Here is a 27,030-nt window from a genome sequence, read left to right on the forward strand (position 1 = left end):
AGGTAAACCAAGATGCCTGTAAAATCCATGATTTTGAGCCTTTAAGATAACAGCAGAGGGTATAAAGTATAAAAGTTACCTTTATAAATAGCCCTCAGTACAGCCCTTCTGTAGCGGGCATATTTTCAGTTGGTAAATCGTAAACCGAGAATATAAATGTGTTTTGTTTTGGTAGAATATTAATATCCTTTACAGAGCTGTTAAATTTCGACAGTGTCTGTGAAAAAACAGGAGAAAGATTTATGGGAGTGCTGACATAGTATATCAAAACTGCAAACTGTTCCAGATGTTAAAAAAAAAAATCCCACCTTTCACTTAGAAAAAGATTTGCTCTGATTTACAAGAACCGGAATGAAATTCATTTTGTGGTCTTAATGCCTGAGTAATAGGAAGGGATGTGGTGAAATGCACACACTTACAGCAGGCTAAGGAGGAAGACAGCTTCAGGGAGCCGGTGTGACTGTATGTACAAGGCATTTAAAAATATAAGTATGTCTACAAGCAGACTTTTCCACACTGATCAAATGTATCCATGTCTCGAACAAAAGGCTCTTCTAAGACACGTTCACAGTCATTGCAAGCTTCAGCACAACGGTTTAAAATATCAACCATGCTTAGCATTCAACGGAAACAATTTGTGAATACCTAAGTTCACCAGAATTTCAGCATCTGATTTCAAAAATTACAAAGACTGTAGCAATTTGGTATATTTCTGTTTAAAAACTCTATTAGTCACCACCAACTACAGTTCCTAGAAGTATTACTGCTTGTTAACTCAAAACCCCGCACATTTCCAGCTAGGGAACCCAAGCTAGCAAGTGTCACACACATACAGAGGCCTCCTAAAACAAGCGGTCGTCGTGTTTTGATGAGGGTATGTATGTATGCACTGCTGATCCCGGAAGACTAGTGTCGGTATTTACAAGGCGAGCTGAAGTTTCTGGCTGCGGGAGCAGGGAGGGCAGCGTCTGCACCGCGACTACACGTTAATGACAAATTCCGGGTTAGTGTAGGAGAATCCAGCAAACTCGTTCTGGTCCAAGTTCATGATGAAGAGTTTGTCGGTGGGCGTCAGCTCCACAGGCTGCCTGGTGAACTCTTTGTCGAAGTTGGAAGTGTCTCGTTTGTCTTTCTGTCAAACGGAAAGCACAGAGTTAAACCAGGTAACGCGGGGCGCAGGAGCGGGGCAGCGCTGGGCTCCGCTGCGCGACTGGGAGCAGCGCTCCGGGTCCCCTGCACGCGGCCGCAGCCCCTGCGCAACAAAACAACCGGCACCATGGGCAAGGGCAGCGCGACGTCTGTCCGGCTCGCTTCTGACACACAACCGGAGAGTGGAGGACAGGAGGGAGCACCCCTGCACCTGGCTCTGAGAGAGAACAGCGGCAGCTCCCGGCATGCAAACCCAGCACTGCACTCACACCCGCAAGGAGGAGCCTGGAGGAAGCAACACGCCTCGAGATGGAAGTAAACATTCAATACGATTTCAAAATTTGCACAAAATGATCAGCTGTAAGAGCTCCTTTCACTTTAAGTTTGATTTTTTTAGATTACGTCATGATATGGTACTGATCGACGCAGTGTTTTACTGATTTAATTTAAGGTGAGGATGTGATTTGCTCCAGGGTTGTACATATAAAATACACAGCAGTTCAAAACCTCAAAGAATGAAAATTCCACATATGCAACCTTTTATCATTTTAATTTCATAAAAGGAACAACTTTGCAACTACATCCAAGAAAAAAAAAAAACAAGAAAAAAAAAGAAGTCATTGTCTCAGTCAGCACCAATAACCTACTATTAGCACGTCACTCAGTCCCTCTGCCTAGTGAAGGTGCGTTCTGGCTGCAGGACGTTACCGAGCCTGGGCTGAAAGGGAAACCAAGGCGCTGAAGATCCCACATAAGCACCCAGGATCCTTCATCCGTAAGGGCAGCACACGGAGGGAGGATGCTCCTTGCAGAGCAGCAGCGGCTGGCAGCGTAATGTGGGGCTGTGAAACCGCCGCTGCTCCGTGCTGCTGTTAAAGCAAGTAGGGACAAAGGGCTTTCCAGCAGTGTCTCTACATAGGAGCTTAAATGGGGAGGAAACTCAGTCATTCACAATCCTCTCCCAGTGTTCCTAATTACCAGCAGATCCCTGCGACTCGCTGCAGTGCCCAGCCTCCCCCGGGCACCTGTGCTGGCCCCATGGGCACTCCTGCACCACGATGGTGGCTCCCTTTTGGCTGAAGGCTGGGCTATGGCAAAGGCCAGGCTGATGCAGAGAGGAGCAGGAGCCCCAGGGCTGGGATGCTTCGGGAGCCCCACAGCCAGCGCCCCCTGTGCCAGCAGCTGCCGGGCTGGACAAGTGGCCCTGCAGGTTACAAATTCGGTGCCTCGTAGGAACCTGCAAAATGGTCATTTTTCATCCTCTGTCTTTGAACCAGGGCCTCTGCAGTGCCAGGGGAGCCTGGCCTGCCCTCCCCACCACAGCCATCCACCGGCTCTTTACTCATGAAGCATCCAGCGGGCAATATGCTGCCCTTTAACTGCAGCTCCTCTTGTCCAGAATCACGCTGTGGGCTGCAGGTGCCTGCTGGTGGTGGGGCAGAGATGTCAACACCTCTGAGTCCCGAGCTGGAGCATGGCCAGAATACTGCAAACAGCCCGGCCCACTGCCCTCCGCCCAGCCCTGGCTCCTGACGGCGCTGCACAGGAGCATCGCATCACAAACATGTTCTCCACCACAGCTGCATCGACCCTCTGGAGACGAGCTCCAACTCAAGTGGTGGCCCAGGACCACCACATCTTCGTGGGGATGCTGCTCCCCATGGGAAGTATTGCTTTGAGGCAGCTCCAGCCTTGTGAGGAAGACAAGAGGGCAGACAGAGCCAAGGATGGCCAAGAGGAGACAAAGCCAGAAAAAAAACAGGGACGGAGCTCAAGGAGCAAGGAAGGAGCTGGAGAAAAGCCAGGAGGTAGATGCACAGCCAAGTGAGCAAAGCCTTGAACCCTGCCTGCCCTGCTGGCTCCAGCGGTCCCAGCCTGCTCACCCCGCGGGAGCTGGGGCTGCAGCTTTCCCTTCGGACAAGACAGCTTGGAGCTGGCACAGCCCTGCACTCGCCTCCCAAACGCCAAGAAGGAAGAAGGGGAGGATCTGGGGGCACAGAGCAGGAGTGGGGAAGGGGAGACTTCAGATGCAGAGCTCTGCCAGACAAAGGAGGAAGCAGCAGAAGTGTAAGTGTAGGGCAGACCCCAGCATGTGCAGAAGGAAGGAGGTGGTGCCGGCACCAGGCTCCTGCCACGCTCTCGGGATGCTGAGCTGTCAAATGGTTCCTGAGGGCCACATCAACCCGAACGAACAAGCACCCAGACAATGCTGTCCTACCAAGCCAGGAGCTTCCCTGAGCAGGAACGCTGTGAAGGGGAACAAAATGGGCACATCTGGCACCTGTGCAACCTGCCATGGTGGTCCCCAGCCCTTCGGAGCAGTCTGTGCTGGTGGTGCCGGGGGCTGCTTCTCTGCAGCAAATGCTCAGCCTGGGAGCCCTCGGGGTGAGTGAAACCTGTGTCTTGTCGGCTGCAGAGAGCTCCGGAACTGGCGGCGCTGTGCTGGGAAGGGGCTCGGGGCTGCCGGCTCCCCCTGCACAGCCTCCTCCCGCAGCTTCTGCCTCTCGCTCCTCCATGGCCTTGGCAGGAAAACGCATAAACAGGAGAGCTCAGCTGTGAGTGCAGCAAAGCAGGTTCTGCTGATTTCTTACCTTGAGTTTTGTCTGAAATTGCTGGCAATTTGGCCTCTGTCAAAGATGACGAATAGCTTGTAAGCAGGTAGGGAATGGCTACACAGATCTGGTAAACAGAGAGAGGAGAAGGATGGGGAAATTCAAGGCTGAAAACGCCTCCAGTGAAGGGCTCAGGGGCTCCAGGAGGTGCGGGGCAGGACAGGGCGGAGCAGGGCACAGCAGCATGGGGGCACGGCGTGGCAGCAGCACCCGGGCTCCTGCAGGGCACACCTGGCCCCGTGCAGCCTGGATGGTGCTGGTGGGACAGTGCCTGTCCCCATCCCGAGCCTCTCACCCCGCAGCCTCCGAGCCCCTTCCTGCACGCCGGGCTCAGCTGGGGTTGGCTCCTGCTGGCGTGAGCACTGCTGCCATCCGGTGCTGCTCAGAAAAATCTTGCAGAGCTCACAACTGCGGTAATTCAGCAGAAGTGGGTTTCCAAAGACAGAAAGGAAATTCTGCATGTGTTCAGGAGAAGGGATGCTAGCAGGAACCTGTAATCCCTCTTTAGCTGAAACTGCCAATTGCTTTCAACAACTGCTCCTTTGAGAGCGAGCAGGCAGGGCGATGAGTCACCGACACACGGCATGCTGCCTCACCGAGATAGTTGCGACTGCAGCTTCCAGAAATCCTAAGCGCACACTGCTACTGTCTCCATTCAAGACATTTAAAGAGATACCCAAACGGCAGCACCCACAGGAGGGCTGTCCGATGTCCGAGTCGTCCTTCCTCCGAGGGACAGCGGAGAGAAAAAAACGCCTCTCCTCCTGCACGTGAGGCCGCTCAGCAGGCTCACCGCTGGCCGATGCTGGCTGCTGCTGCTGATGCACAGCCTCTGCACTTCCTCCATGCTTGGAAGATGCTCCCAGGGCGTTGCACGTTGGGCAGACGGAGCAGGGAGGTGCAGGGCAGCGTTGTGCCAGGTGCTCCTGCCTGCTCTGCTCGCCGGACACTGCGGAGCCGGCACAGTCCCAGCTCAGCGGCTGGCAGCCTGCAGCGTGGCGCTCCCGGCATCCCTGAGCCCAGGCCTGTAGAAGTTCATTACTTCCAAACAAATGCAGGTTTCTTTCACATTATTTCGCATTTTTTATTTTATCATCAGTACTGGGAAAAAAAAATTGGCACGTTACAACTGAAAGCAGACCGATACAAAGTGATAGCCCACGAACATCTGCAGAACAGTATAAAAGGAAGCTGTACGCTTGGTACTGTTCCTAGAGAAATGCATCCGTCCTGAAACTTTTCTTTGATGCCAGAAACAAAACTTAGGCAATTTAAATATCTAGTGGCATTTTTTTTAAAGTAGGAATATTAGTTGAAACAAATTTCTTTACAAGCTTCATATCAGAATTCACAATACTGTTCAATGTTAAATAGCATCTCATTTGTGTTAATACCATTTTTGACACATTTAAAGCGCAGGTAACAAACTCAATCAATTGCTTTGGCATTTGAAAGAAAAAAAAAAAGAAAATGTTTTGGTATGAGAACCAATGTTGTGTGATAATTACTAGGGTGACCACGGATTTGAAAGCATCTACAGCAGCTCTTTCATATTTCCTGTTTACAACTGGATATGTTTCTTTTGATCATAAAAATGCTACTTAGAAACTGCACAATCAGGAGAAATCTGTGTAAACAGCAGACCTGGCTTCCCTAATAATTTATCACTGCTACTGAAGACCCAACGAGGAGAGCGGTGCCTGCCCACACAAGTCTACGGGGGAGGCAGGAGGTTCCGTGGTGGGTTAAGCCAACACGTGGTAGAACTACCAGAGAAGCAAGGATCTGCAGCATCTCAGCTCTCCTGACCAACTCTCCACTCTTACGAGGCGCTTACAGGCTTAGCTGGCAGCACCTGCACTGCAGGATGTGTGCCTGCACCAGGGGAAAGGCTTAGTAAAAAACCACTTACTTGCCACTAAGGCTAAGAAAGCAACAGATTAAAATTTCATGATTATATTAAAAGAATTAAAAAGGGGAGGAGAGGGAATCAAAGCACATGGTTAAGAGATTCCTCCTAATCGTCATGGCTGACATCTGTCCATTTAACCTGTTAGCCAATACACTATTTTCATTTTTTACAAATAAAATTTCATAAAAACATTGTGTTTACTTACTGCACATCACCTACCCTTCAGGCATGCCCCAAATCATGTGAAGACACTTCTGGCTTTGAAATATGGTCACTCTAGTAGTATTACTAAAGAAAAACCATGAACGCAGCTTTTGCAATGGAAAATGTCACCACAACAGCAGTTGGGACTGGATGATAAAGATGCAGGAATGAGATCTGCACAGCTACTTAGCTCTTGGCTTCAGGTTTAAAAAACTCAGAGTTAACAAAGGAAAATCCTTCGAATTCTGACTGGTCAATGTTCCTGATGACTTCCTGGTCAGGAGGTGTTAACACGGGTGGATGGCGAGTGAAAAACCGGTCGAAGTTTTCAGCATTGCGTCCACACTATGAGAGGGGAAGAAAAGAACGTATGGTGGGTGGAGAAACAAAGCAAACGCAAACGGGATGCGGTCTGCAGCAACCCCTCCCAGTCACACCTCACAGAGCGGGTTATTTCAACGCAGCAAATGGCAGAAAAGAAAAAGGTGCAAAACACTCATGGGTTTTGTTAGTTGTCAGGTGATGGTATCTCATGGAATAGCCAGAGACCGACACAAATCTGCTGGGTGCGCCATGGTAAGTAATTGCAAGAGAGGAATGAGATGGGAATGCAATTACTTGCTGACTTTCCCCTGTCTGCATGCAGTCCCCTACCTTGTCCCACACTGCCATGCACACGCAGTTTCTCTTCTGAAAGACCCCTGCAGTTTTAGGTTGTAGCCAGATATGTGCCTGAGCTTGATCACTCCTCCTGTCCTGGGAACTGCAAGTTTTCATCATGCCTGGGCTGCTTAGATGATTCTCCCTGTTGCTGCTCAAGGAGAGGGCCTCTCACCTTCTGCAGAGCTCTTCCTGGATAAACCACTGCTGGCTGGAGGCTCGGTGCAGGCAGCTGTGCTGCTGGAAATTTCCAGGCCTGCTCTGTCCCTTCCCGATGTGTCTGCTGGACGCTCGTCCACAACCGAGGCCCCATCCCCGCTGCTCCCAGGCTGCTGCCGGGCACGGAGGGCTGGCCAGGGCTGGGCAGGGGCAGGTAGAGCCCAGCCGCTGCAGCAGGAGCTGGGGCACTGGGGTGCTCAAGCTGGCAGCTTTGTGCACGTGGCAGCCGTGTAGTTCTCTGTAGAGAGCATCCCGAGAGCTCTCTACAGCACCTGCACAAGGCTGGCTGTCTTTAAACACCCTTCTTGCAGCCATTTCTCTCTTGCCCTTGAAAGCAGCTATTAACACTGCTTGAGGCGGGGAGGGAAGCCAGGGGGGCTGGCGAGCTCCCTCCCAGCATCGCCGGGTGACAGAAGAGCCCAAAAGCAGTGGAGCCTGGTGGCACGGCCCAGCTGGCACAGTGCTGCGGGGCAGAAAAACCACCTGAGAGAGCCAGAGCTCCCTGGAGCCAGGCAGCATCACCCTAGGCTGCCTTGGAGCCGGTGCCCAGGCAGCAGCCGAGGACCTGGCTGGCTGCACCTCCGTCTGCAGCGGACCAGGGAGGTTGGGAGCAGGGCGACGTGCCAGACGCTTTATTTAATTTTCTTAGCAATCAAAACAAGGGTCCTGTAACTTCCTGTGCTGCAAGTGATTATTTAATATAATAATAATAGCAATAGCTAAAAACAGGTGGATGCTGGGTTACTGCAGCAGCCACAAATTGCGCTCAATTACCACCTATCACATGCATGTCACATCCCGTATGAACTGCAGCTAATGACTCCGCTTTAAGGGTTGGTGAACTCCCCCTCTTATCGGAGCTGTCACACAAACGGTGCTCTCCTGGCCCTGCCTCCCCAGGAGAGATGCAGAGGCCAGCACCGCTCAGCCCGTCACTTCTCCCCATCCATTTCCCTACGGAGAACACATGCCTAAAGTGCTGGGACAATTCCTCCTGGTATTTAACTTTCATTTGCTGAGGAAACAGATTTACATTTTTAATAAACATCAGACTAAATGTAATAAAATATTAAAGCAAATACATGTAAACTTCAACATCTCCCAGTGCCTTACTCTGCCAGAGAGGAGGCTTCAGGGAAGACAAGAGGAACATCCATCAGCCTCCACTGCTGTGTTCTTTTGGCAGCTCTTACCACATTCTTATCGCAACAAGTGCGACACTTATTATTCCCTAGTCTCCGAAAAAAGTTCAACAGGTAATGTTTGAGTCAATTTAACTCCAGCTACAGCCGTGCTGAACACCTGCACGTCCGGCCTCTGAGCCCATTCCTCCACAGCACTGTATCCTTCTATTTTGCATGTCCATGTCCACAGCCCACTTCTGGCCTGCCTTTGTCAAGCTGCTGTTCCCCAGCGCATCTCCTGCCATGGCCCTGAGCTGGACACGGTTTCTAACTCAGCACTCGGAGACCTTGGAAGCACCTTCCCCCTCCTACCCCCCTCCCGTGCTGTTGTGGCCATGTAACTGCAGCACTCAGGGTAAACACAGCTTCTTTTTCAAGTATTTTGATACAAAAATGAGTCGGTGTTACCCAGGGGAGGAGTTAGGCAAAAAAGAAACCCAAAAATCCGAACAAAATGCCCATAACTGAACAGGCAAACACAGTGCAAGCCAGTTTACTGGAACAGTAGTAAAACGAGGGCTTCCCAAAGGAGCCTGAGCAGCCTTTTCATGCAGCCTCTGAAGAGGCCTTTCATCGGAGCGCTGCGGTTACGCGGGACGATGCTGCCGACATGATGCCCTCCAGGAGCCACCTTGTGGAAGCTCCTTATTGAAAGCACAAAGACCCCGGTGGAAAACGGCCTCTCCAAAGACAGGGTAAGAGTCCATGCACCAGAAAACACAGAGCCCGGGACAAAAACCAACAGCAGAAAGCCAGTAAGGGGATGGATAATGAAGTCACAAGACACAAGCAAAGCGAGAGGACTGGCAGGCCCGGCTGGTTAGCTGCTCTTGTCCTACCTTACCGAGCCCTACTAGGTGCACAGACCCTACCCCAGGCAATTCTCCCCATGTTCTCTCTGAATTTCCTCCCCAGGAGGAACAGGTGGACACAAACTAACAGGGATGTGCCCATGAAGCAGCAGCACTGACCTCTGGTTATCCTCCCAGCGATACCAGTGTCCCCATCTGCAGCCCGTGTCCGATCCCAGTCCCTGTCTCTGCTGAGGCTGGGGGCAGTCCGAGGGCCACGTCGCAGCTCCCCGTAACGCAGGTGCGTGGCCGCACTGACAGCCCCGAGAGCCTCGTCTGCAGGAGCATTCCCGGGCATTGCTGAGGCAGTGCACCTCATTTCTGGGTGGTTCAAATGCCGAAAGCAACCCCTCTCTAATGCAGGGCAGCAGCGAAGTTCACAGATATCCAGAAACTAACACAGGGTGGGCTCCTGAGAAGCTGGTAATTCCCACCGTAAGGAACTGGAGCAATGCCCATCACAGCTCCAGTTTCTTTGGGAAGAGCTGGTAGACTGCAGACCACGCAATCAAGCACTGCTTTAGATTCTTGCAAAAGCATGTTTTAGATGTTTGACAAGTCAGCATCAGCCCAACGCCTTCCTGAAAGCCATCATATTAACATCAAAATAGAAAATAAATTCCCAAAATTGAAGTTGCCAGTTCCACAAAGGCTGGAAGCTAACATCATGAAACAAAGAGACATGGGCTTTGCAAGGCCACATTGTCACCAGTCTTCCCCCTCAGCACTGAGATAAAATACACTATGAGTGAGATTACTGAGAAAGTCTGCAGTGCTTAAGGTTATCAGTGCGGTAACACGGGACATAGCAGGGTTTACCTGGTAATAAGCAGCTCACCTGCAGATTCTATCAACATCCAATATACACTGAAAGCTTTACAGTGCTTTGAAAATATAGCTGTCATTGCCTATTAGCTTCACGAGATCTTGGTGGAGACATGCGAGGCAGCTCATGTGAAATGTCTGACAGCACTAGCCTTCTTTTCTCTAAGGAGAAATGTCCTGTCTTAAAAAAAATCAACAAAAGCAACTCCATCAGAAAGATTTAAAAACTAATCCTTGTAAAGTGCTGCCAGTTATTGGGATAGAAGGTACAAATATACTTTTAATATGCATATTGGCAAATGATAATTCTCACCATAATGCACTAAGGCAAGAATATGTGGATGGAAAATTTTAGAACTTGCACCTATCCATAATGTTTTGTGTCCAGATTTGTGAAGATTGTTTTTATTCCTGCAGACCTTCTGTTCTGATGTATAACACTGCCTGGTCAACAAAACAAATAGCTCCCAAAGAGGAGGGTGTGCTTTCTCATGGATAAAATAAATACTTTAAGGTTGGAAATTGTCTTCGGGTTTACAGAAGCTCCATCCAACCCCAAACACAGCTTTTAAAGGCTGTTACCATGCATCTGTGCTGTCCTGTTATGGTGACAGCAGCTGAAACTAGCTTGGAGAGGTGCCGCTCAGCACACTCATACCAAGGCCACCAGGTGCCTGGTGGAACACAAACCCTGCTCGCCCCCAGCAGCTCCGTGGCAGCACCCTGCCAGCCGCCTGGTACGGAGGCGAGGGCTGCCCGCGCGCAGGGGCAGGGAGAAGGGTCCTACTGCTCCGGGCTGCATGCGGCCGACGCCCGCAGGAGCTCCATCCCTTACAGCTTCTAAAATTAAGTTCCTCTTTAAAGGACGGGAGACATGCTGTATGAATTTTTACATTTATCTAAAGCCACGCTGTAAAAAATTGCCTTTAGTACTTTATTAATGTGCAGGCATCACTCCATCCTGAATGGAGAAAGGGGGAGGGTGGGAATTTATCTTACATAAATCCCCAATGTGTCCTGCCTAATATTTATAGCCACCAGAAAATGACTTTTTTTCTAGCAGCAGAAATAAAACTGTCAGTTTAGAAGATAGCCTTTTTATTTTATCAGCTTCTAGCTTGATTTCAAATAGAGACAAAAGGCATCATAAAATATTTTCCATTGATCCCTGAGACGCGATCAAAGATCACAGAAAGCCAAGGATGGCTGTTTTTGGGCTGTGATGAAGTCTGCATTCCCAGCAGGCCGAACACGCCCTCGTTTTCCCAGTTTTTTGGCCCAGACCATGGTTGCAGCCACAGCCCCTGGGGAGATGACCTGGCGAGCACATGTCTGCCCGTGTCCCTGGGTCTCCTCCCCCGGGACTGAAACTGCAGCCACTAAGATGCACAGGCAGGAGAACCGGAGTGTTTTCAAATCCTGGTCTATAAATGGCATTTCACTATCATTTAATTCAAAGTAATTAGAGGAATATTCATTTATGCTATTAAAAATTATTAGATTAAAAGCGAATTTTTAAACCACTGTCCTGTTGTGAGCAATCCTGTGCTCTGCCATGTGATTTCAATGCTTTCAAAATGAGGAGACTTTTCAAATCACTAGGCTTTATGTAAAGTAAAGGAGTAATTAGATACCAAAAACAATAATTATCTCAATAAGAGATGGAGAGAGCAGGCAAGTGTAAATACACTTCCCAGGGTAAATGCAGATCCTTGAAAGGAATTGTTATGCACAAACCAAACCCAGGAGCAGCCAAGCACAGCCCCATGTCAAAACCGCTGACTTTCTGCACGCCAAAGACAACCCAGACCCTGATCTGTCTCGTTACCGTCTCTGTGATAAAGGTTAATCAAGCACAAAGCACAAAGCACAAAGCAACGCACGAGCTCTTGGGAATTTATTTTCAGCTCAGGGTATGCAACGCCCGAGTCAGGCGGAGGGCTGAGCGGCCGCTTTTCTCTTGGCTGCAGCTTTGCGAGAGGTGCGGTGAAACCCTCCCTGGCGACTGGGCACTGGGGAGGTGAGGCAAGCCCTCACCTGCACCCATGCTCACTGCCCACAGAACTGCTAAAAAAACAGAGAAACATGGCATAAAAGAAGATGCCGACGTGCTGCTGAGCAGGGAGGGCTGTGCGGCGAGCTGACTGCAGCCCGGGGCTGTCCCCTGGGGAGCGATGCAGGGGCAGCACAGAGCCGTGTGTGCAAGGGGGGCTTTTATTACTTGAGCGATGAGCAAGCACCAAGCTGCGATACCTTTTGCTAAGCAAAATTTGTTGGCATGGTGCTTAGCACACCTCTGTGTGACCTCTGCGAAACTGGGGTGGTGTCCACACCTTGAGCCACTCCGGGGGCTTCCTGCAGCTCGTGGGCAGGTACTGAGCCCACAGCATTTGCGTGTTATTCAGCGTCTTCCAACTTTGGTTTGCCAGCAATCTCTGTAACCGTATCTTTATAAAAGCTGATTTAAAAGGAAAAGGACTCAGGCAGAGGTAAAAAGCACAAAGCGCCCCCTCTAGCAGGTGCTCAGGCCCCTGCACAAATAGCTAAAGGTCAGAAGCAGCAAGCAACGCCTTTCCCACCCTAATACATTCTGAAGTTGCCCAAACCCAGATTTTCATTGCTGTGCTGCTCTGATCTGCGCTCACAGATGGCATGAAAGCAGCAGCTTTTTCTGCACAGATGCATTGCTGTTGAAATATCAGCTATCAGCAGGTACCTGAGTTGTCTTAATCCTACCTAAATCCTAAATCAACTGCGCCTACCTTTCTACTAATCTTCCTGCCCTATCAAACACGGAATTTTCCCCAACAGCAGCCGTTAGGTGAGAGGCAACAGGCAACAGCTTACCGGTGCCTGTTCCACAGTCCGTGATCAAAAGGATTCTTAAAGAAATGAGACGTTTAAAACAAGATAAAATTTGCATATTTTAAAACATAAGAACAGTGAGAAGGCATTTGTGACAGAATTGTTTTCAGCTGTAACAAGACAAACAAGAGGTAACACCATGTCACAACACACGGCAAACAGTGCAACAGTGCGCTGCGCAGGAGGAAAGGGCAGACAGCAGGGGAGGGACACAGCACCAGTTCCATCAGCAAACGAGCACAGAGGTGAGAAACAACAGCAGCCGCAGACTTCAGGAGAAACAGACTCTTACAGGGTAAGGAAAAGCCTCGGGAGCCTGGGATCCTGCACCCTGGAGCGCTCTGCTGCCCCACCTGAGCTCAGACCCACTCTGCTCTGGTCTCTGAGCACCGTCAGCACAAAGGCTAGATCCCATCCAAAGCAAACAAACCAGGGCGTGTGCAAATGGCCCCCAAACACTTCTGTACTACTGCACTTTGATATCAAAGTCAATGCTTTCCCAGTAATGCCTACCCTACACAGGCTAGTGGCTCGAAAACGCCGCTCCTGTTGGAAAGCAGAACCGGCTGCGGTTCAGACCCCTGCCCGCACCCAGCACAAGCTGCCCTGCAGCCTGGATCCCCGTGTTCCTGACGCAGGAAGGAGCGTGTTTCTCTTTGTTAATGCTGTGGGTATTGCAGTGAAAGCCTCTGGGGACAGCAGCCCCCCAGGTCTGTGCAAAGGCATCACTATGCAGGAGTTAAGTTTGCAAAAATATCTGTCTGACATTTAAATACGTGGTGCCATGCTGCTGCAGGGCTTGAGAGAGTCAGAGCTCCCGAGTCCCTAGCGCGTACAGCACGTCCCTCGCTAGTGAAACCCATCTCAGAGAGAGGCAGGCACGACACGGAGCAGCCACGTTCTCCTTGCAGAACTCCTCTGCATTTCCGCATTAGCGCTCACACCCAAGTCAGGCTCCAGCCTTCCACGAGTTTACCTTGGAGAGAAAGTGTTGAGTGAAACACAGCTTCGTTACCAACTGGGGCAGACGATGCTGCTGAGCTAGATGTTAAAATAAAGTTTAGATTTAAAAGAGAGAGAGCAAAACCTGTTCTTAAGAAAAAGGGAAAAGGAAAGGGAAAAAGGAAGAAAAGCTTAAGAAAAAGGGAGAAAAGAAGACAGAAAGACTGACCCCTGAGATAACAAAGTGACAGCACTGCAACGCGATTAAATCTGCGAGCGAAATGTGTGGTGTTGCTGTCCCTGTAAGTCAGAGCGAGACAAAGCATCCAGGTGGTACAGCAAGTGATTCTTTCACAACAGTTGTTTGCCATGTGCCAAATCTACAGATATGTGATCTTCTGAACGGATAAATAAGTGATACCTCCACACTGCGGGTAAGATGAGCAGCGCCTGCACATATGCTCGTGTGCGTGTGCACCCACCAGCGTGAGTGGGAGACTGTGCAGGAGAGAAAGAGCGTGCGGGAGAGGGGGAGAGGCGGAGCACACTTAACACAGTCACACTTACAGCCTTTGGCTTGAAGGGAGGCTGAATCTCTTTGCGCTCCAGCTTGTCCCAGTCGATGTAGCGGAAGAAGGCGTGCTCCTTGATGTCCCGCTCCCCTTCTGGGCCACAGCCCAGCCGCTTGGCAGGGTGCTTGGTCATCAGCTGCGGGAGAGAAAAAGCAGCAGCGGTCATTCATGGAGTGCCACGCGGCTCCACAAAGCATCTCCAGGGCCTGGAGCAGGAGAGGGCACTGTCCCCGTGACGCTGTGATGCCCAGCGCGCAGGCACAGGGCAGCCCGCGATGCGCAAAGCCTGCCCGGGGAGCCCCGAGATGCTCTGCGGGCTTGGTGCTGGAGGCAGAGGATGGAGGGAGAAGCAGGAGCAGCTCCAGGGACGGGGCTGGCTGGCAGCTGCTGAAGGCAGCAGGCCGCAGCAGAGCGCAGGTACAGGAGCAGGGTGGGAGCAGCACAGCTCCTCTTCCTCGCGGAAGGAAACCGCTCACCAGAAGCGCCCGGCTGCCAGAAGCCCTGCCAGCACCACTGCAGCCTTGCCAGCCGGCTCTAACAGGGGCAGTGGGGTGCGAACAAGCTGCTTAGCACTCAGCTTGCTTGGTGGCAAACTTCTCAGCAGCTGCATAATTAATTTTAAAGGCCACTGCCCATTTAAGATGAACAATCTGCCCTCAAAAGGCTTCATTAGCCCTAGAAGCAGAACCCCCACTTCTCTGGATCTGCAGCCACACAGACAAGAGACGCATTTCTAACGAAGGAGTCAACTCGCAGAAAAAAGCACACACAACCCATTAATGCTGTTTATCATCTGAACTTCTCTTCACTGACTCAATAAGAGAAGTGAAATGGGCCAAGGGAATCAAGGGCGGCTGTACAAACATTAATATCCGGGGGGCATTGTTTGAGCCGTGTTTGGAGATAAGATGGAGATTCCAGAGATTTAGAACAGTTGATGAGCACGGAGAACATGAGCCGTGCACCTGCGACACAAGGACTGCTTTATTAAACGCAGGGCTGTCTGCAATGACCCTGGGCCGTGCAGAGGCTGAAGCCAGGCTGGCCCTGCACCGCACCCCACAGACGAGTAGCAGGAAAGGTTTTTATACCCAGGCGTCCCCTGACACCAACCAGCACGGCAGCCTGAGCAGCAGGGGCCGCAGGCAGCGTGGGGCCAGGCAGGGCACGGAGCTGCCCCCGCAGCGAGCAGCCTCTGCCCAGCATGCCCATGGCCACGGGGAGCTGCGCGCCCTTCGACACGAGTCTGCCACCGCACTCATGGCTGCACGAAATGAACTAGTCCAGGGAAGCTGGTCTTTAAAAGCACTGCTCCACAGGGACCTGAAAGCAAGGAGCAGCCTGCAAAACAGACAAAACCCTCCAAACCACCCAGAAACTTAAAAAGCAAAAAAAAAAAAAAAAGGCAAAAAAAAAAACCCTAACAAATGACAAGTGAGAGCAGGGCTGATAAACACTGTGCTGGCAAATAGGGCTCCATCCACGGCGAACCCGCTGCCACAGCAACCTGCAGCTCAAATACTGACGGAGCGAGACCTTCTCCAGCCAGCCAGCAACCCCCAGAAGCCCACCTGCAACCAGCAAGGGGCCGCCAGGCTTCGCAAGCTGCACAAGTGGTTCTCCAGCTGGCGAGCCCTGCCTCTGCTCGGGCAAGGATGTGTCTGGCACCAGCAGCAGCCGGGAGGGCCGGGCCCCAGCAAGGAGCCGCTGCAGGGACGGGTATGGGGGGCACAGGGGGACGGGTGGAGGGGCTGGGGGCTGCAGGGCAGCAGCAGAAACAGCGGTGGGATTCTTCTCAAACTTGTGTTTTATTTTGGGAGGTAAATAATGAGGTCTCCTCTGACACTGCAGCATGCAGCCTCTTTTAAGAAAGTATGCCTGAGCATAAGATGCCTGGCAAGGTGGAAGAAGCTGCTGACGGAGCAGCACAGACTGGTGGGTCAGGTCGGGCTGGGTCTGGTGGCACCGCCGCTGCCAGCAGAGGGGAATGGGGCACAGGGCAGGAGACCCGGCAGGGCAGGAGCGCTGCCTCCCGCTACACCCACTTCAGGCTGACGCAGGCTCAGCAAAACAAGAGGATCTTTTCATCCCCTTGCCAGGCTCTGGACAGCATCCTGACAATTCAATCAGATCCCGCTTAGCTGTACTAGAGCAGGAAAATAAAAAGCATCCTGTGTCTCAATAAGGTTTTTCTAAAGCAAGTCTCTGACAACAATTCAAGAGCCTGAAATGTGCTAATAAACTGATTTAGTGATTTGGCTGTCGCTGCAAATTGCTTAGTTTGCATTCAGCAAACATGGAAAGAAATCTGTTCTTGGGTCTTGCTTATTACGTGCCGATCCTGAACACATGCACACACCTCTTTAACTTCTACTGCCGGAGATCATCTGAGGCAATGAGGGAAAGCAGGTCTGTGTCTGCAGGATCTGCGTCTCGGCAGACATTAAAGCTCGCAGATGCCCATGCATAAAATTCAGCTGTGAAAGCCTCACCCAGGGCGAGGTGCCGGGACATAAGGTCACCTATCTGCACAGCACGCACCACAGGGACGCTGCAAATGCTCTGGAGGCTGGGGGGCACCAGCCCCTTCCCCGCTGGCTGCTCCCGTCCCCGGAGGGGACTCAAACCCGCCGGGCCCCGGTGCCGGACCGATGTGACCCAGGGGGAGAGCAGGCCCCTGCCTGCGCCAGGAAACACGTCTGCCAGCCGCTGTGCCCCTCAGCGCCCCTCTGTTCTACAGACACTGCCCTCACGCACCACTAAACACGGCCTCTGCTCATTTACTAATTAGCTTCTCCCAGCCAGAACCTTGTTTCTTACCTGCTGCTTTGTGCTGGGAGTTGTTTTGCACGCACACCCCCCGTGCTTAAATTGAAGTGTTGGTGTTAAACCCGGTTTCCTCATTGCAATACCAATGCACACCACAGTCAGAACAGCTCAGCCTGATTAATGAATCATAAAGGATTTTCTACTTCATGTACCTGCCTGTAAAGCTGAACAGAGCTGTACTACAACACACGTATTCAGTATTTTCAATATATGCATCAAAAAATTAAATTTTCTTGTTTTCCTATTGTGCCTTTATTCATGTGAGCATGAAGGCACCATCTGTTATTGATATATAGGACCCCATAAACATGCAGATTGATTCTCCTGGCTTACATAGGATAAGCATTTAGCTTTGTTTGTATTAAACAGGAACAAGTTGATTTAATCCCCACACTAATGCACCAAACCCCTTCAAACTTCTGTAAATGAGGAAGGATGCTGAAAGATGCAAATCACCTGCAATGTGATGTTATATCTGATATCTGATGTTGGTGGCTTAAATACAGGCACGTCCAAGCCTGGACTCAAGCGCTTTCCCTCACTGCAGCTTTATTTTTTGTCTCTTGAAGGCCAGTAGATGCTACGTGTTCATGGGCTTCATTCGGCAGTGCACGCCTCGCACCGAGGGGCAGAGTAAGGGGGGTGTCACAGCCCTGCTGCTGCCAGACCGGTGCCAGCACCCCGTCCCGGCAGAGCACCCCAGCAGCTCCTGGCATTCCGGCTGATCCCAACGCAGCACGCACAGTGGCTGCCCCAGAGCGCCCGCAGCCTCTCAGCCACCCTCTTTGTACCCGCAGGCCACTGCGGTGAAGCAGGGCGCTCAGCAGGTACTATCTGCCTTTCTGGGGCAGCACCACCAGCAGAAACACTGCTCTAAATACCTGTAAACTTTGGGGAGGCAAACATGCCATTTTATGCCTTTGCTACTAGGCAGAGATTAAGGAGGGAGCTTATGCTCACAGGCAATCTGTTCACCTGGAAAGGGCTGCTTTCCTCAGGCACAGTCAAAGCCCTCCATATGGGAAGGAAAAGGGCTGGTTATTTGTGCCAATACTCTTGTGCATGCACAAGCTCGTTGCTCCATGAGCTCAAAACAGGAGCCTGGGTGATGGGGGAGCTGCGTCCTCATAACCAAGCCAGGGTTCAGACGGCAATACTAAGTACCTGCACCACGGAAACAACAGCTCCTGCATCAGCCTTCAGAACAAAATCTGAGCTGACAGCAGAGAAGGAAAGTGCTCCATTTGATCTACTAATTGGCACTGACTGTAGTGTCAAGGAGCTGTGTTCTGGTTAACTCTCCATCCTGCTTCCCAGCCAACTCGCTCTGATGAACACTTGTTACTTGGCTCATGCCGATGCAAGGCTTTCAGCATCAAATGCTTTTCATCTCCGAGCTGTACAACGCAATATCCGAATCCACAGCAAGTGATGACTGGCACCCACATGCCAGAGTGAAACTGTGTAGGAGCAACAAAATTCCTCTACAATCCTTTTGGGAGAGGATGGCAGTAAAGTACCAAGTCCCTCACATTCAAACGTGAGGGCTTCTCCACTGCTTTCCTCCGGACTGACACAAGGCTGGTTTTGTGCCCTCCCAGAATACCTGCCACACAGCAACCCAAACAGCACGGCCTCAATGGCTCTGTGGGGAACCCCAATGTATTTCCCTGTATTTGAGGGGAAAACATAAAAACTTTGTTTCCAGCTTATTGATGGTTCCTAAATACTGCACATATTTTTAAGAAAAAATTCTGGTGTAGCAGCTTGGTGACGGCAAAGAACATCACGAGTGTTTGCACACTTCCCTGCAACAGCACTTGTGCAGAGGGAACCACTGCATTGCCAAAGGACAAGTATTTATAAAGAACCAAGCTTTCCTACGCATGGCTAAATTTCTTCCTATTCAGCCTCACATTTCCAGAAGTGAGAAAAGCCATTAGAGCTACACCCAGCAGACGTTTCAATCACGGTCTTTTCTTATCTATTTACAGCATTCAGATTTTGACTGATGCAACAGAAAACAAAGCAGGCAGAAAGATCTATCCCTGCTCCAGCCTCTGCTTGCTCAGAAGCATCACTCCCTCAGGCACGGCAAGGATAAGGGCATTCAGCATTACACAGCACCTTCCCATCCTCCTGCACAGACACAAAACCAGCAGGCTTTCCCCTCATGCCACAATCAAAACACCGACAAGAGAATGAAGGAAGGTGAGGAAATTTTGTGGAAATTCCCCCTTTAGTCACTAGTGTGGTTTCTAAATCGAGGCGTCAATTTCACCGTGTTCTGCTGAAGGTGACTGCCAAGTGGCCGGGGAAGCCTTGCTTCCCTGGGACCCAGTCTGAGCGTGGAACTCCTTCAGCAGCATTGCCCCATTAGAGAAGCAAACATCCTGTTTGTAACACCAACTCGGAATCCAAAACTGGAAAGGGACAGCAGTGGGAGCATTAAATGCAAGATGTGTCATTTGTAGATAGAAACACTATTTTGAGATATAGAATGTTCAGAAATTTTAAATATTAACTATTAAAAGCTAACATTTTAAAATTCCTACACAAAAACATATTTATAGCCCTGCTTAACACTGTCTGGCTGAGATGAGGCTCAGCCCCAAGCAACAACCACGAACGCAACATCAGGACCTAGCCAGCCTTTATCCACCACAACCCAAATGAACTTGCTCCGGGAGCCCGCAGCCTGACGGGAGCACACCCGCTGCTCGCGGCCACCAGCGGCCAGCCCTTACCCCTTTGCAGATCGCCACCGCCTCCTTGGACATGGACTTGGGGTAGGCCACGTTGTGCTCCATGATGGACTGGAAGAGCTCGTCTTCGTCTTCTCCCTCAAAGGGAGCCTAGAGCAAAGCAAGCAGAGGCTCAGCGGTGTCTCTCTGTCTGCCCCTGGGGGCAGCAGCGCAGCCCCTCACTACCACGGCACGGCTCCGGTCCCAGCTCCATCTCCTGCATGGAGCTGAGGCCCCCGTTGCTTGCCAGCACCAGAACAAATTGCACGTCGGCATATGCTCACAACGGAATTTAGCACCAACCCATAGGAATCAATTAAAATTCAATTACCTGGCCAGCTAACATTTCATAGAGCAGGACTCCAAATGCCCACCAGTCCACCGACTTCCCATAGGGCTGATAAGCAATTATCTGAAAACAACACAAACAGCAGGATTACACGTCCGTTTCTCACCTGTTGGCACAACGCAAACTAATTTCAAGCTGTAGTCCGGGTCAAAAGGACAAGGTTATTTACTGAGACTCGATTCTCCAAAATAGTGTGAAATTGCAATTATAAACAGAACACACAATAGGCCAAGGATCCAGTAAGTTTAAAAGAAATCACTCTATAGATGTGCACTAAATATTGGGAAAAAAAAACCCACACCAGAATATTCACTCTGATTTTGGACAGATTCCTTCTGATTCAGGCAAAACTCCAGCACATGTACTGTGCCCTTTCAGAGCACTCACAGCAAGGCATGTCGCTTCAACAGGGGCAGGAGCAGGAGCTCTTTGTGGTTACCTTGATGCAATATTTTTTTTTCTGCTGACTTCAGTGCAGTTGGTTTGAAATAACCCAGAGTTTGGCCCTCTGTGTACAGTCTGAGGCCCTTCAAAACACGCTTACAGAATATGGGTAGTCAAAACGCTCTGCCTTCCAGGTTGCCAGTTTGCTTTCTCTTATTTATTACAGAACCTCCCTCACACACACACACAAACAAACGGCAAAAACTAACAGAACCTAACAGCACCACCCTTAGCTGAGCAATGCGGTTGTTTTGCAGTTGAAGTCAACGCTGACGTAATTTCGGGTTTTGTTTTTAATTTCTAATATCAAAATGTATTTTGGATAAGGCACCAAAACATGAATATTCCTATGTTTTCCACGATTTACTTTGTAAAATCTGAAATCCCGTGACTTCCGTAACGGAACAGCCCTGCAGGAGGGCACGGGGATTGCCCCCAAGCAGGGCGGGCTCGGCCCAGGCTGCGTGCGGAGCCCAGGGGCTCCCATCCCAGGCTCTGGCTCGTTTGCTCGGTGCAGCTGACGGGCGGCATTTCAGCGCTCGGGGTTGGACAGGCCTTGGGCTTCGCCATCTGCTACTTAATGCAAAACAATTACCCAATTTATTCCTCTCAATTACTGAACTCTATTCTGCAAAGACTCACGCGCTCAGGCACGAATGCCGATCGCGTGCCGCCCGTGTGAGAGGTCTGCCAGCCCCGCACGGCCGTCCTCCAGCCCCGCAGCCTCGGGGTTCCGCGTGCAGCCTCCCCAGCCTCCGGGCACCTCACGCAGCCTGGAGGCCGGCCTCGGCCTCGCACACATCCTGCTGAGATCAGACCTCGAGCATCAGCTCCGACATCCCTCCACCAAGAGCACCTTGAGTCCCTCCCACATGAGTGTTGGATGGGTTATGAGCGCTCGGGGAAACATAGGTATGAGCTGCGCAGACCAGAAAGGCCCAAAAAGACAGCAGTGCCTGGAAGAAATTCTCCGAGAAAACCAGTCTGCAATTTGACCTCGCCAGCCGCGTGCCAGGAAAGGTCAAAACGGGGGTCCCATGGGGAGGACACGCTGCCCTGCAGGACATGGGGCCGGGCCCTGCCACTGCCTTGGCCACCCTGCAGCAGGCCACGATGGAATTCGGTGCCCCACTTTGAGTTGTGAAGGAGGGGACGTGTATGTTTTCTCTTCTGAGACCTACTGGTAGCAGGCTTTAATGGGATCCCTGGACACTCCAGTGATTTTTATCCTGATTTCCCATTTCCTGTTTTTCTTGTGGGAAAAAAAAAAAAAAGAGCAAGCAGAAGAAAATAAGAGTGTAAATGATAATGCTCAGCCAAATACCAAGAGAACCGGTCATTTGTCCTGCTTTGAAAGAGTATTAATCACACAGAGCAAGAGAGCTGCGTAGCAATAGGACACCAATATTAATCTTGGTGGGACGAGGATACGCAATACACATTTGAACTAGTAATTAAAAGCCTCTCTGGCTGCAGCAAAACACAGCATAGCTTAGCATACAAGTGCACCTAACTGTCCTAGCAAAGAGAATCTCACTAAAATATTTAAATGAATAAATATTAATCTCATCATTGAAAATTCAGCAAAGTGAGATTTCAGAGGGATATTTTTATTTCAAGGGAACAGACGTCTGCGAATAATTACCTACCTGAATTTCACAAATCTGACATTAAATTGCACCCATACAGCACTTCACGTAAGTGCCGTGTGCGACTTCATCTTGCCAGCGATAACCAAACACACAGCAAGTGGAGTGATCCCGAGGCATGGGCAGGGCACTTTTCCTCCCCAGGCACGCAGCCCTTCCTGCAGGCAGCAAGCTGGAGGGATCCAAAAATCTCCACTTCCCAGGGAACCGTTACCCACAGGTAATTCCTTTCTCCCAGCCTGGGGCCGGCAGGGACGTGGGCTCCCCGGCACGGCACCTTCCCCACGGCTCCCGCTCGGACCCCACGGGAGCACGGTGGCTCCTGCTGAGCGGGTTCTCCCTCGGAGGGAGGTTCTCCCCCCTGGAAGCGCCGTCCCCAAACACCTCCTGCCTTGCAGGTCTCCTACCTCGGGTGCGATGTAGTCAGGGGTGCCGCAGAAGGTCTTGGTAGTGACCCCGTCCCAAATGTTCTCCTTGCACATGCCGAAGTCGGCGATCTTGATGTGCCCTTCGCTGTCCAGCATCACGTTGTCCAGCTTCAGGTCCCTACAAAGTCAAAGTAAAGCAATGACACAGACGACCACGAGCGAGGCCATGCAGCAGTAACAAACCTCCTGACCCCTGGGAGCGAGCTGCGGCCTCGTCTCACATAGGCTCTTTGTAGGATAACATGTGGGGAAATGCGTACAAACAAGCCGGCGATGTCAGGATGAAGTGTTTATTTTACTTTTAACCCGCAGGAACACCACACTGGGCAAATCGCTTTTAAGTGTATGACAGAAAATCCTCTCAGTGTGGCAGGGAGACAGATTTAATGGCTCTTTCTTTCGCACCCATGAAAATCAAAGTGTGTTTAAAGCTCACCAGCAACAAATAAGAAGGTACCTACTCAGCAAAAGTCCCTGTATCACCTGTGCTTTTCTCCCCCATGAAAATACAAATCAGCCTTGTTTCTCTCTGATCCTCGCCCACAGCATGTTTGTGGTGGCCGTGGCCGTTCCCACCAGAGCTTTGCTCCCCAGCACAACCCGGAGGTGCCTCCAGCCGAGACGATCCCCGACCAGTTCCCAGCGCTGCCTGCCCTCACCAGGATGGGTCCTCCGAGCTGAAGGACAGCTTTGTGGCAAACACTCGGCATTTGGGGCACAATTTGTGAACACGGACCAAAGCATATGGAGGGCTGGGACCAAAGCTACAGCAGAACAGTGTCACTGTCGTAACGTGCTTCGCACACAAAGTATATCGGGCTGCTCTTGGAGTCAAAAACATTCGACAGGCAAAAATACACTTTAAATACTTCTGCTTGGCATGCTTCAACTTTGCTTAGTTAGGTAAGAGCATAAGAGAAGGAACAGCAAAATTTACGACTTCTTGCTGTTTTCTAAGATAGTTTTTTTCTAGTCAGTGCTTCCAGCCCTGATCGGCCAAAGACAAGTGAACACGAGTCTGTGTTCAGACTTGGAGGAAGAAAGGGGCACTGGGGACTGGCAGACCCAGAATCTCTCTCTGCAGCAGCTGATGGCAAAAATCATCCCTCACGTCAGGCTTGCTCCGCTTCTTTCATCTTCAGAACTCCAGCAACTCACAACTCAGTAGTGCAGCTGGCGTTTCCTTTTTGCAAGCACTTAATGCTGTCTGACACTCATTAGGATGCTCTGCTCTACCCTGGGCGCTGGGAATACTCCCAAGCTGGGAAGGGCAGTGGCTCACGAGTTTCAGTGCTTAACCAGCAGCCTCGGAGCATGGCCCCGCACTCAGCAGTCATCCAGCTAACCTTGGATGCTGTAAATCATATTGCGAATGGAAAAGAAGTTTTAGTATCTGACTATAAGTGACAGACTTGCACTGAGCTCTTAGAATAACCCCTCCATAAGCACTTACTTTAATTTAATGATAGGAAAACAGTGCCCTGCAGCAAAACACGTGGCTCAGAGTCAGTTCCTGCTGCCAGTGGCATGCGTTGTATGGAGAGAAACGCATGGAGCAGAGGCAAAAGAAGAATCAAAGCTGCTTTTATGAGCTCTCTTTCCTATAAAACCAGGACAAAGACAAGCACACTGAAAAAACAGTGTCACCACGAGGCTCCCAGCCCTGTTTTGGGCACGCACACCCAGTGCACAGCCGCCAACCTCCGCCTGTGGCAGTGGCACACAAGAGGGCCCTGGAGCAGCTGGGCCAGCCCCTGCATTGCTGTCCTTGTAACCTGCTCCGGCTGCAGTTCTCTGGGGAAGAGAGGGTGGAGGAACTTGCTCACCTACCGATAAATGATGCCTTTGCTTTGCAGGAAGAAGAGGCCAATGGCTATTTCTGCAGCGTAGAATCTGAAATGAAAGATTTAAAAGAAGGACTGATAATTAAAGGAGATAAATCAAAATGAAAACCTTTCAGATCCAATTGCCCTAGAAGAAACACACTGGGCATACATGACCAAAGGATAAAGACAGCCACAACATAAAAATACCAGACAAGCATCACACGAGAAGGACACAACCTACCCTCCGCTCCGTATCGGGCAGAGACGTGATCAGGTTGCTGTGGGCTAGCAGGGGGCTGTCACTTCTCGTTACACAAATTCTCTATAAGAGAGAGCTGGGATCTATGGCTGTTTGTTACTGTGTGCTGGCAATGCAGCTTGAGAAGTTATTTGTCATCTTGGTGAGGCAGAGGGGATAACATGCACTGCCACTGTTTTCTTTGAAGAATATTCTGGGTCTCGGAGGGCTGTGCCAGAGCTACAGAGTGCCCTGTGTGCCTGATGCTGGTTCAAACCCATCCGGGCTCCGTTCACTATTCAAGTTATTTAATTAAGCATATGAAGGGTTTCACAAACACATTCCACTCTGTCCAGATCACAGGGAGCAGGAGACAAAAGCCACCAGTGAGCACCCTGGTTGGCAACCCCTGCAGAGCAGCCGAATCCCAAATGTCCCTCGTACATCCCAGGGGCGTGCGCAGGCAGAACCGAGGTGTGGGGGCAGCGCTGCGGGCAGGAGCCCTCAGCTGGCCCCTACACCTGCGCCTCCCCCAAACCTCCCTGTCTGGTACGTGCATGGAGGTCAGTTATCTACCCACTGATAAGTGCAATGTACCCCAAAGAGGAGCCGGAGGCACTGGCATCCTTAGCACCAAAGAATTGTCTTGCATCTTCCCACTCCTGCTGTCCTTCCTTTCCCCTCTCTTTTTGCTCAGGACTTGCACCACAAAAGCCTGTGCCTTGGATTGTTTTTCCAGAGACTGACACAAATACATCAAATACCTACCCTGAAGGTATCAGACTAGGTCTGTTGAACTTACACAGCATGTGGCTCTTTAAACCTCCCAACCTGCTGGATCTGGTACATTAAGTCCCCACCATTCACGTATTCCATCACAAAATACAAGCGATCCTAAAGAAAAAAAGAAAACAATTAGCAGCAGAATTATTAGAGCAGGGAATTTGCAGAGGTCACAAATAATGGCCAAAGCAATTGACAGCTCCGGTCTGTATTTTTCATGGCAATACAATTACCATTACTGCCCTCCCCAAGGGGTGCAGGTGGAGTTTGTGTTCATACGGAGCCCGTGAGACAGATGTGGTAATTCCTTTCCAGTGCTCTGGACTTGAACCTCATACACTTCTGCAGATAGATCTGATAGCAAGTGGAAGAATTCCCACAACAGAGGTTTTTCATTGCCTAATGGCAATGAATTCGTTAATACGAATTAGTTTTCATTCTTCACTGAACCCATTTTGCAGGGCATTTGATGAGCCAGCACCTAGCTGGTATTAAAGCATTCCCCTGCTTCCACACTGTGGCAGCAACAGAGGCACAGACCTGAGAAAGTTCCAGGCAAGCTCTTAAAAGTCGTGGTTTTCTCTGCAGCATGCTGTGCCAGTGGAAGCCAAGCCCGTGTGCCGGGGCACCCTGGGCTCGCACTGTGTCCTGCCCCAAGCCCAAGGAGATCAGCAAGACGAGAAACAAGACCCGAGTATTCCCACAAAGCTCAGAACCGTGGGTTAATAAACCAAAAGCAGCTGTGTCCGGCCATGCAGCATCCCGAGCAGAGCTCTAGCATGAGCTCTGCCAGTCCCAGGAGGCACGGGAGCCTTGGGCAGGCGGGAGCTCAATGCCAGGGACACTTCTACCCTGGAGGAGCCATGCCCTTGAAATGCCACTTCCCTCTGATGTTTCACAGCTCTTTTTTTCAAATGGGAAATGTCTCCGAAGAAAATCATGCAGGACCGCCAAAACCACCAACCTAAACATGTCAGCTTCCCCCTGCCACAAGCACAGAGCTTTCCTGGGGGAGGGAAAAGCGACGTCTTCGGACCGCCTGAGTGCCTGCAGAAGTGGGGCACAGACGGCCGCCCAAATGGATCTTCCCTACTACCAGCAGGCATCTGTGCTCCAGCACAGGCGCACGTCAGCTGCGGATGGGAACAGCGAAGCGCTGTCACATCAGGCCTGAGTCACCCTTCCTACAACAACCAGCTCCCTACAACCTTCACAAACCTGCCCACGGGGCCCCAGTGTGCAGGAGCCCACGGACAGCCCTAGGCAGCGAGGCTTGCCCCGGCCCCGAGCCCTCCTTGCAGACACCCCAAAGCAGAGACACAGAGGTTGAAGCGCTGGGAGAGCTCCAGGTTCGTGGCATTACATAATAATCCTCATTCTTCACTTCATTTCCTCCTTAAAAAAGCCACGTCCTGCTTTTAGGACACTGAGGACAAGGAGCCCAGAAGAAATGCAAATGTGAGCATTCCCATAACCACGGCTACGGAGTCGCTCGGGTAATGGGGGTAATCGGCTCCTCGGCCGGGCGCAGCACCTTGGCCCTGCACGGGGCACCCCGACAGCTGCAGCCTTAACGATACTGAAGAACAGCACCCGAGGGGCAGTCAGGCTATGTAAAACACGTGGCACTGATGGGATAGAAGAGGGGTTTCAGCTCATCAGCGGACCAGGAATGCCACACGTACCCCTCTGCACCTGCCCGCCTCTGCCAAGCCTCGCGGCGCAGCAGCCACGCATGGGGGAAA

The 27,030-nt window shown here is 51.0% G+C and overlaps 1 protein-coding gene across 2 annotated transcripts in view; it reads right to left on the bottom strand.

The window, feature by feature from the left end:
- Nucleotides 1-358: 358 nt before the first annotated feature.
- Nucleotides 359-27,030, bottom strand: part of PRKCB (protein kinase C beta) — a 115,832-nt gene continuing 89,160 nt past the window's right edge. Inside the window, exons 11-17 of one of the 2 annotated variants that reach the window (XM_035563459.1) lie at nucleotides 25,305-25,396; nucleotides 24,269-24,331; nucleotides 22,418-22,556; nucleotides 19,900-19,980; nucleotides 19,572-19,679; nucleotides 13,991-14,131; nucleotides 359-1,132 (exon numbers count right to left, since the gene is read on the bottom strand). In XM_035563459.1, the coding sequence (XP_035419352.1) occupies nucleotides 980-1,132; nucleotides 13,991-14,131; nucleotides 19,572-19,679; nucleotides 19,900-19,980; nucleotides 22,418-22,556; nucleotides 24,269-24,331; nucleotides 25,305-25,396 (777 nt within the window). In that variant the 3' untranslated portion in view covers nucleotides 359-979. Of the gene's footprint in view, nucleotides 1,133-6,063; nucleotides 6,223-13,990; nucleotides 14,132-19,571; nucleotides 19,680-19,899; nucleotides 19,981-22,417; nucleotides 22,557-24,268; nucleotides 24,332-25,304; nucleotides 25,397-27,030 lie in introns of those variants that run through there. The other variant, XM_035563458.1, reaches the window with a different exon arrangement.

Source organism: Cygnus atratus, chromosome 15 (assembly GCF_013377495.2).
Source record: "Cygnus atratus isolate AKBS03 ecotype Queensland, Australia chromosome 15, CAtr_DNAZoo_HiC_assembly, whole genome shotgun sequence".
NCBI lineage: Eukaryota > Metazoa > Chordata > Aves > Anseriformes > Anatidae > Cygnus > Cygnus atratus.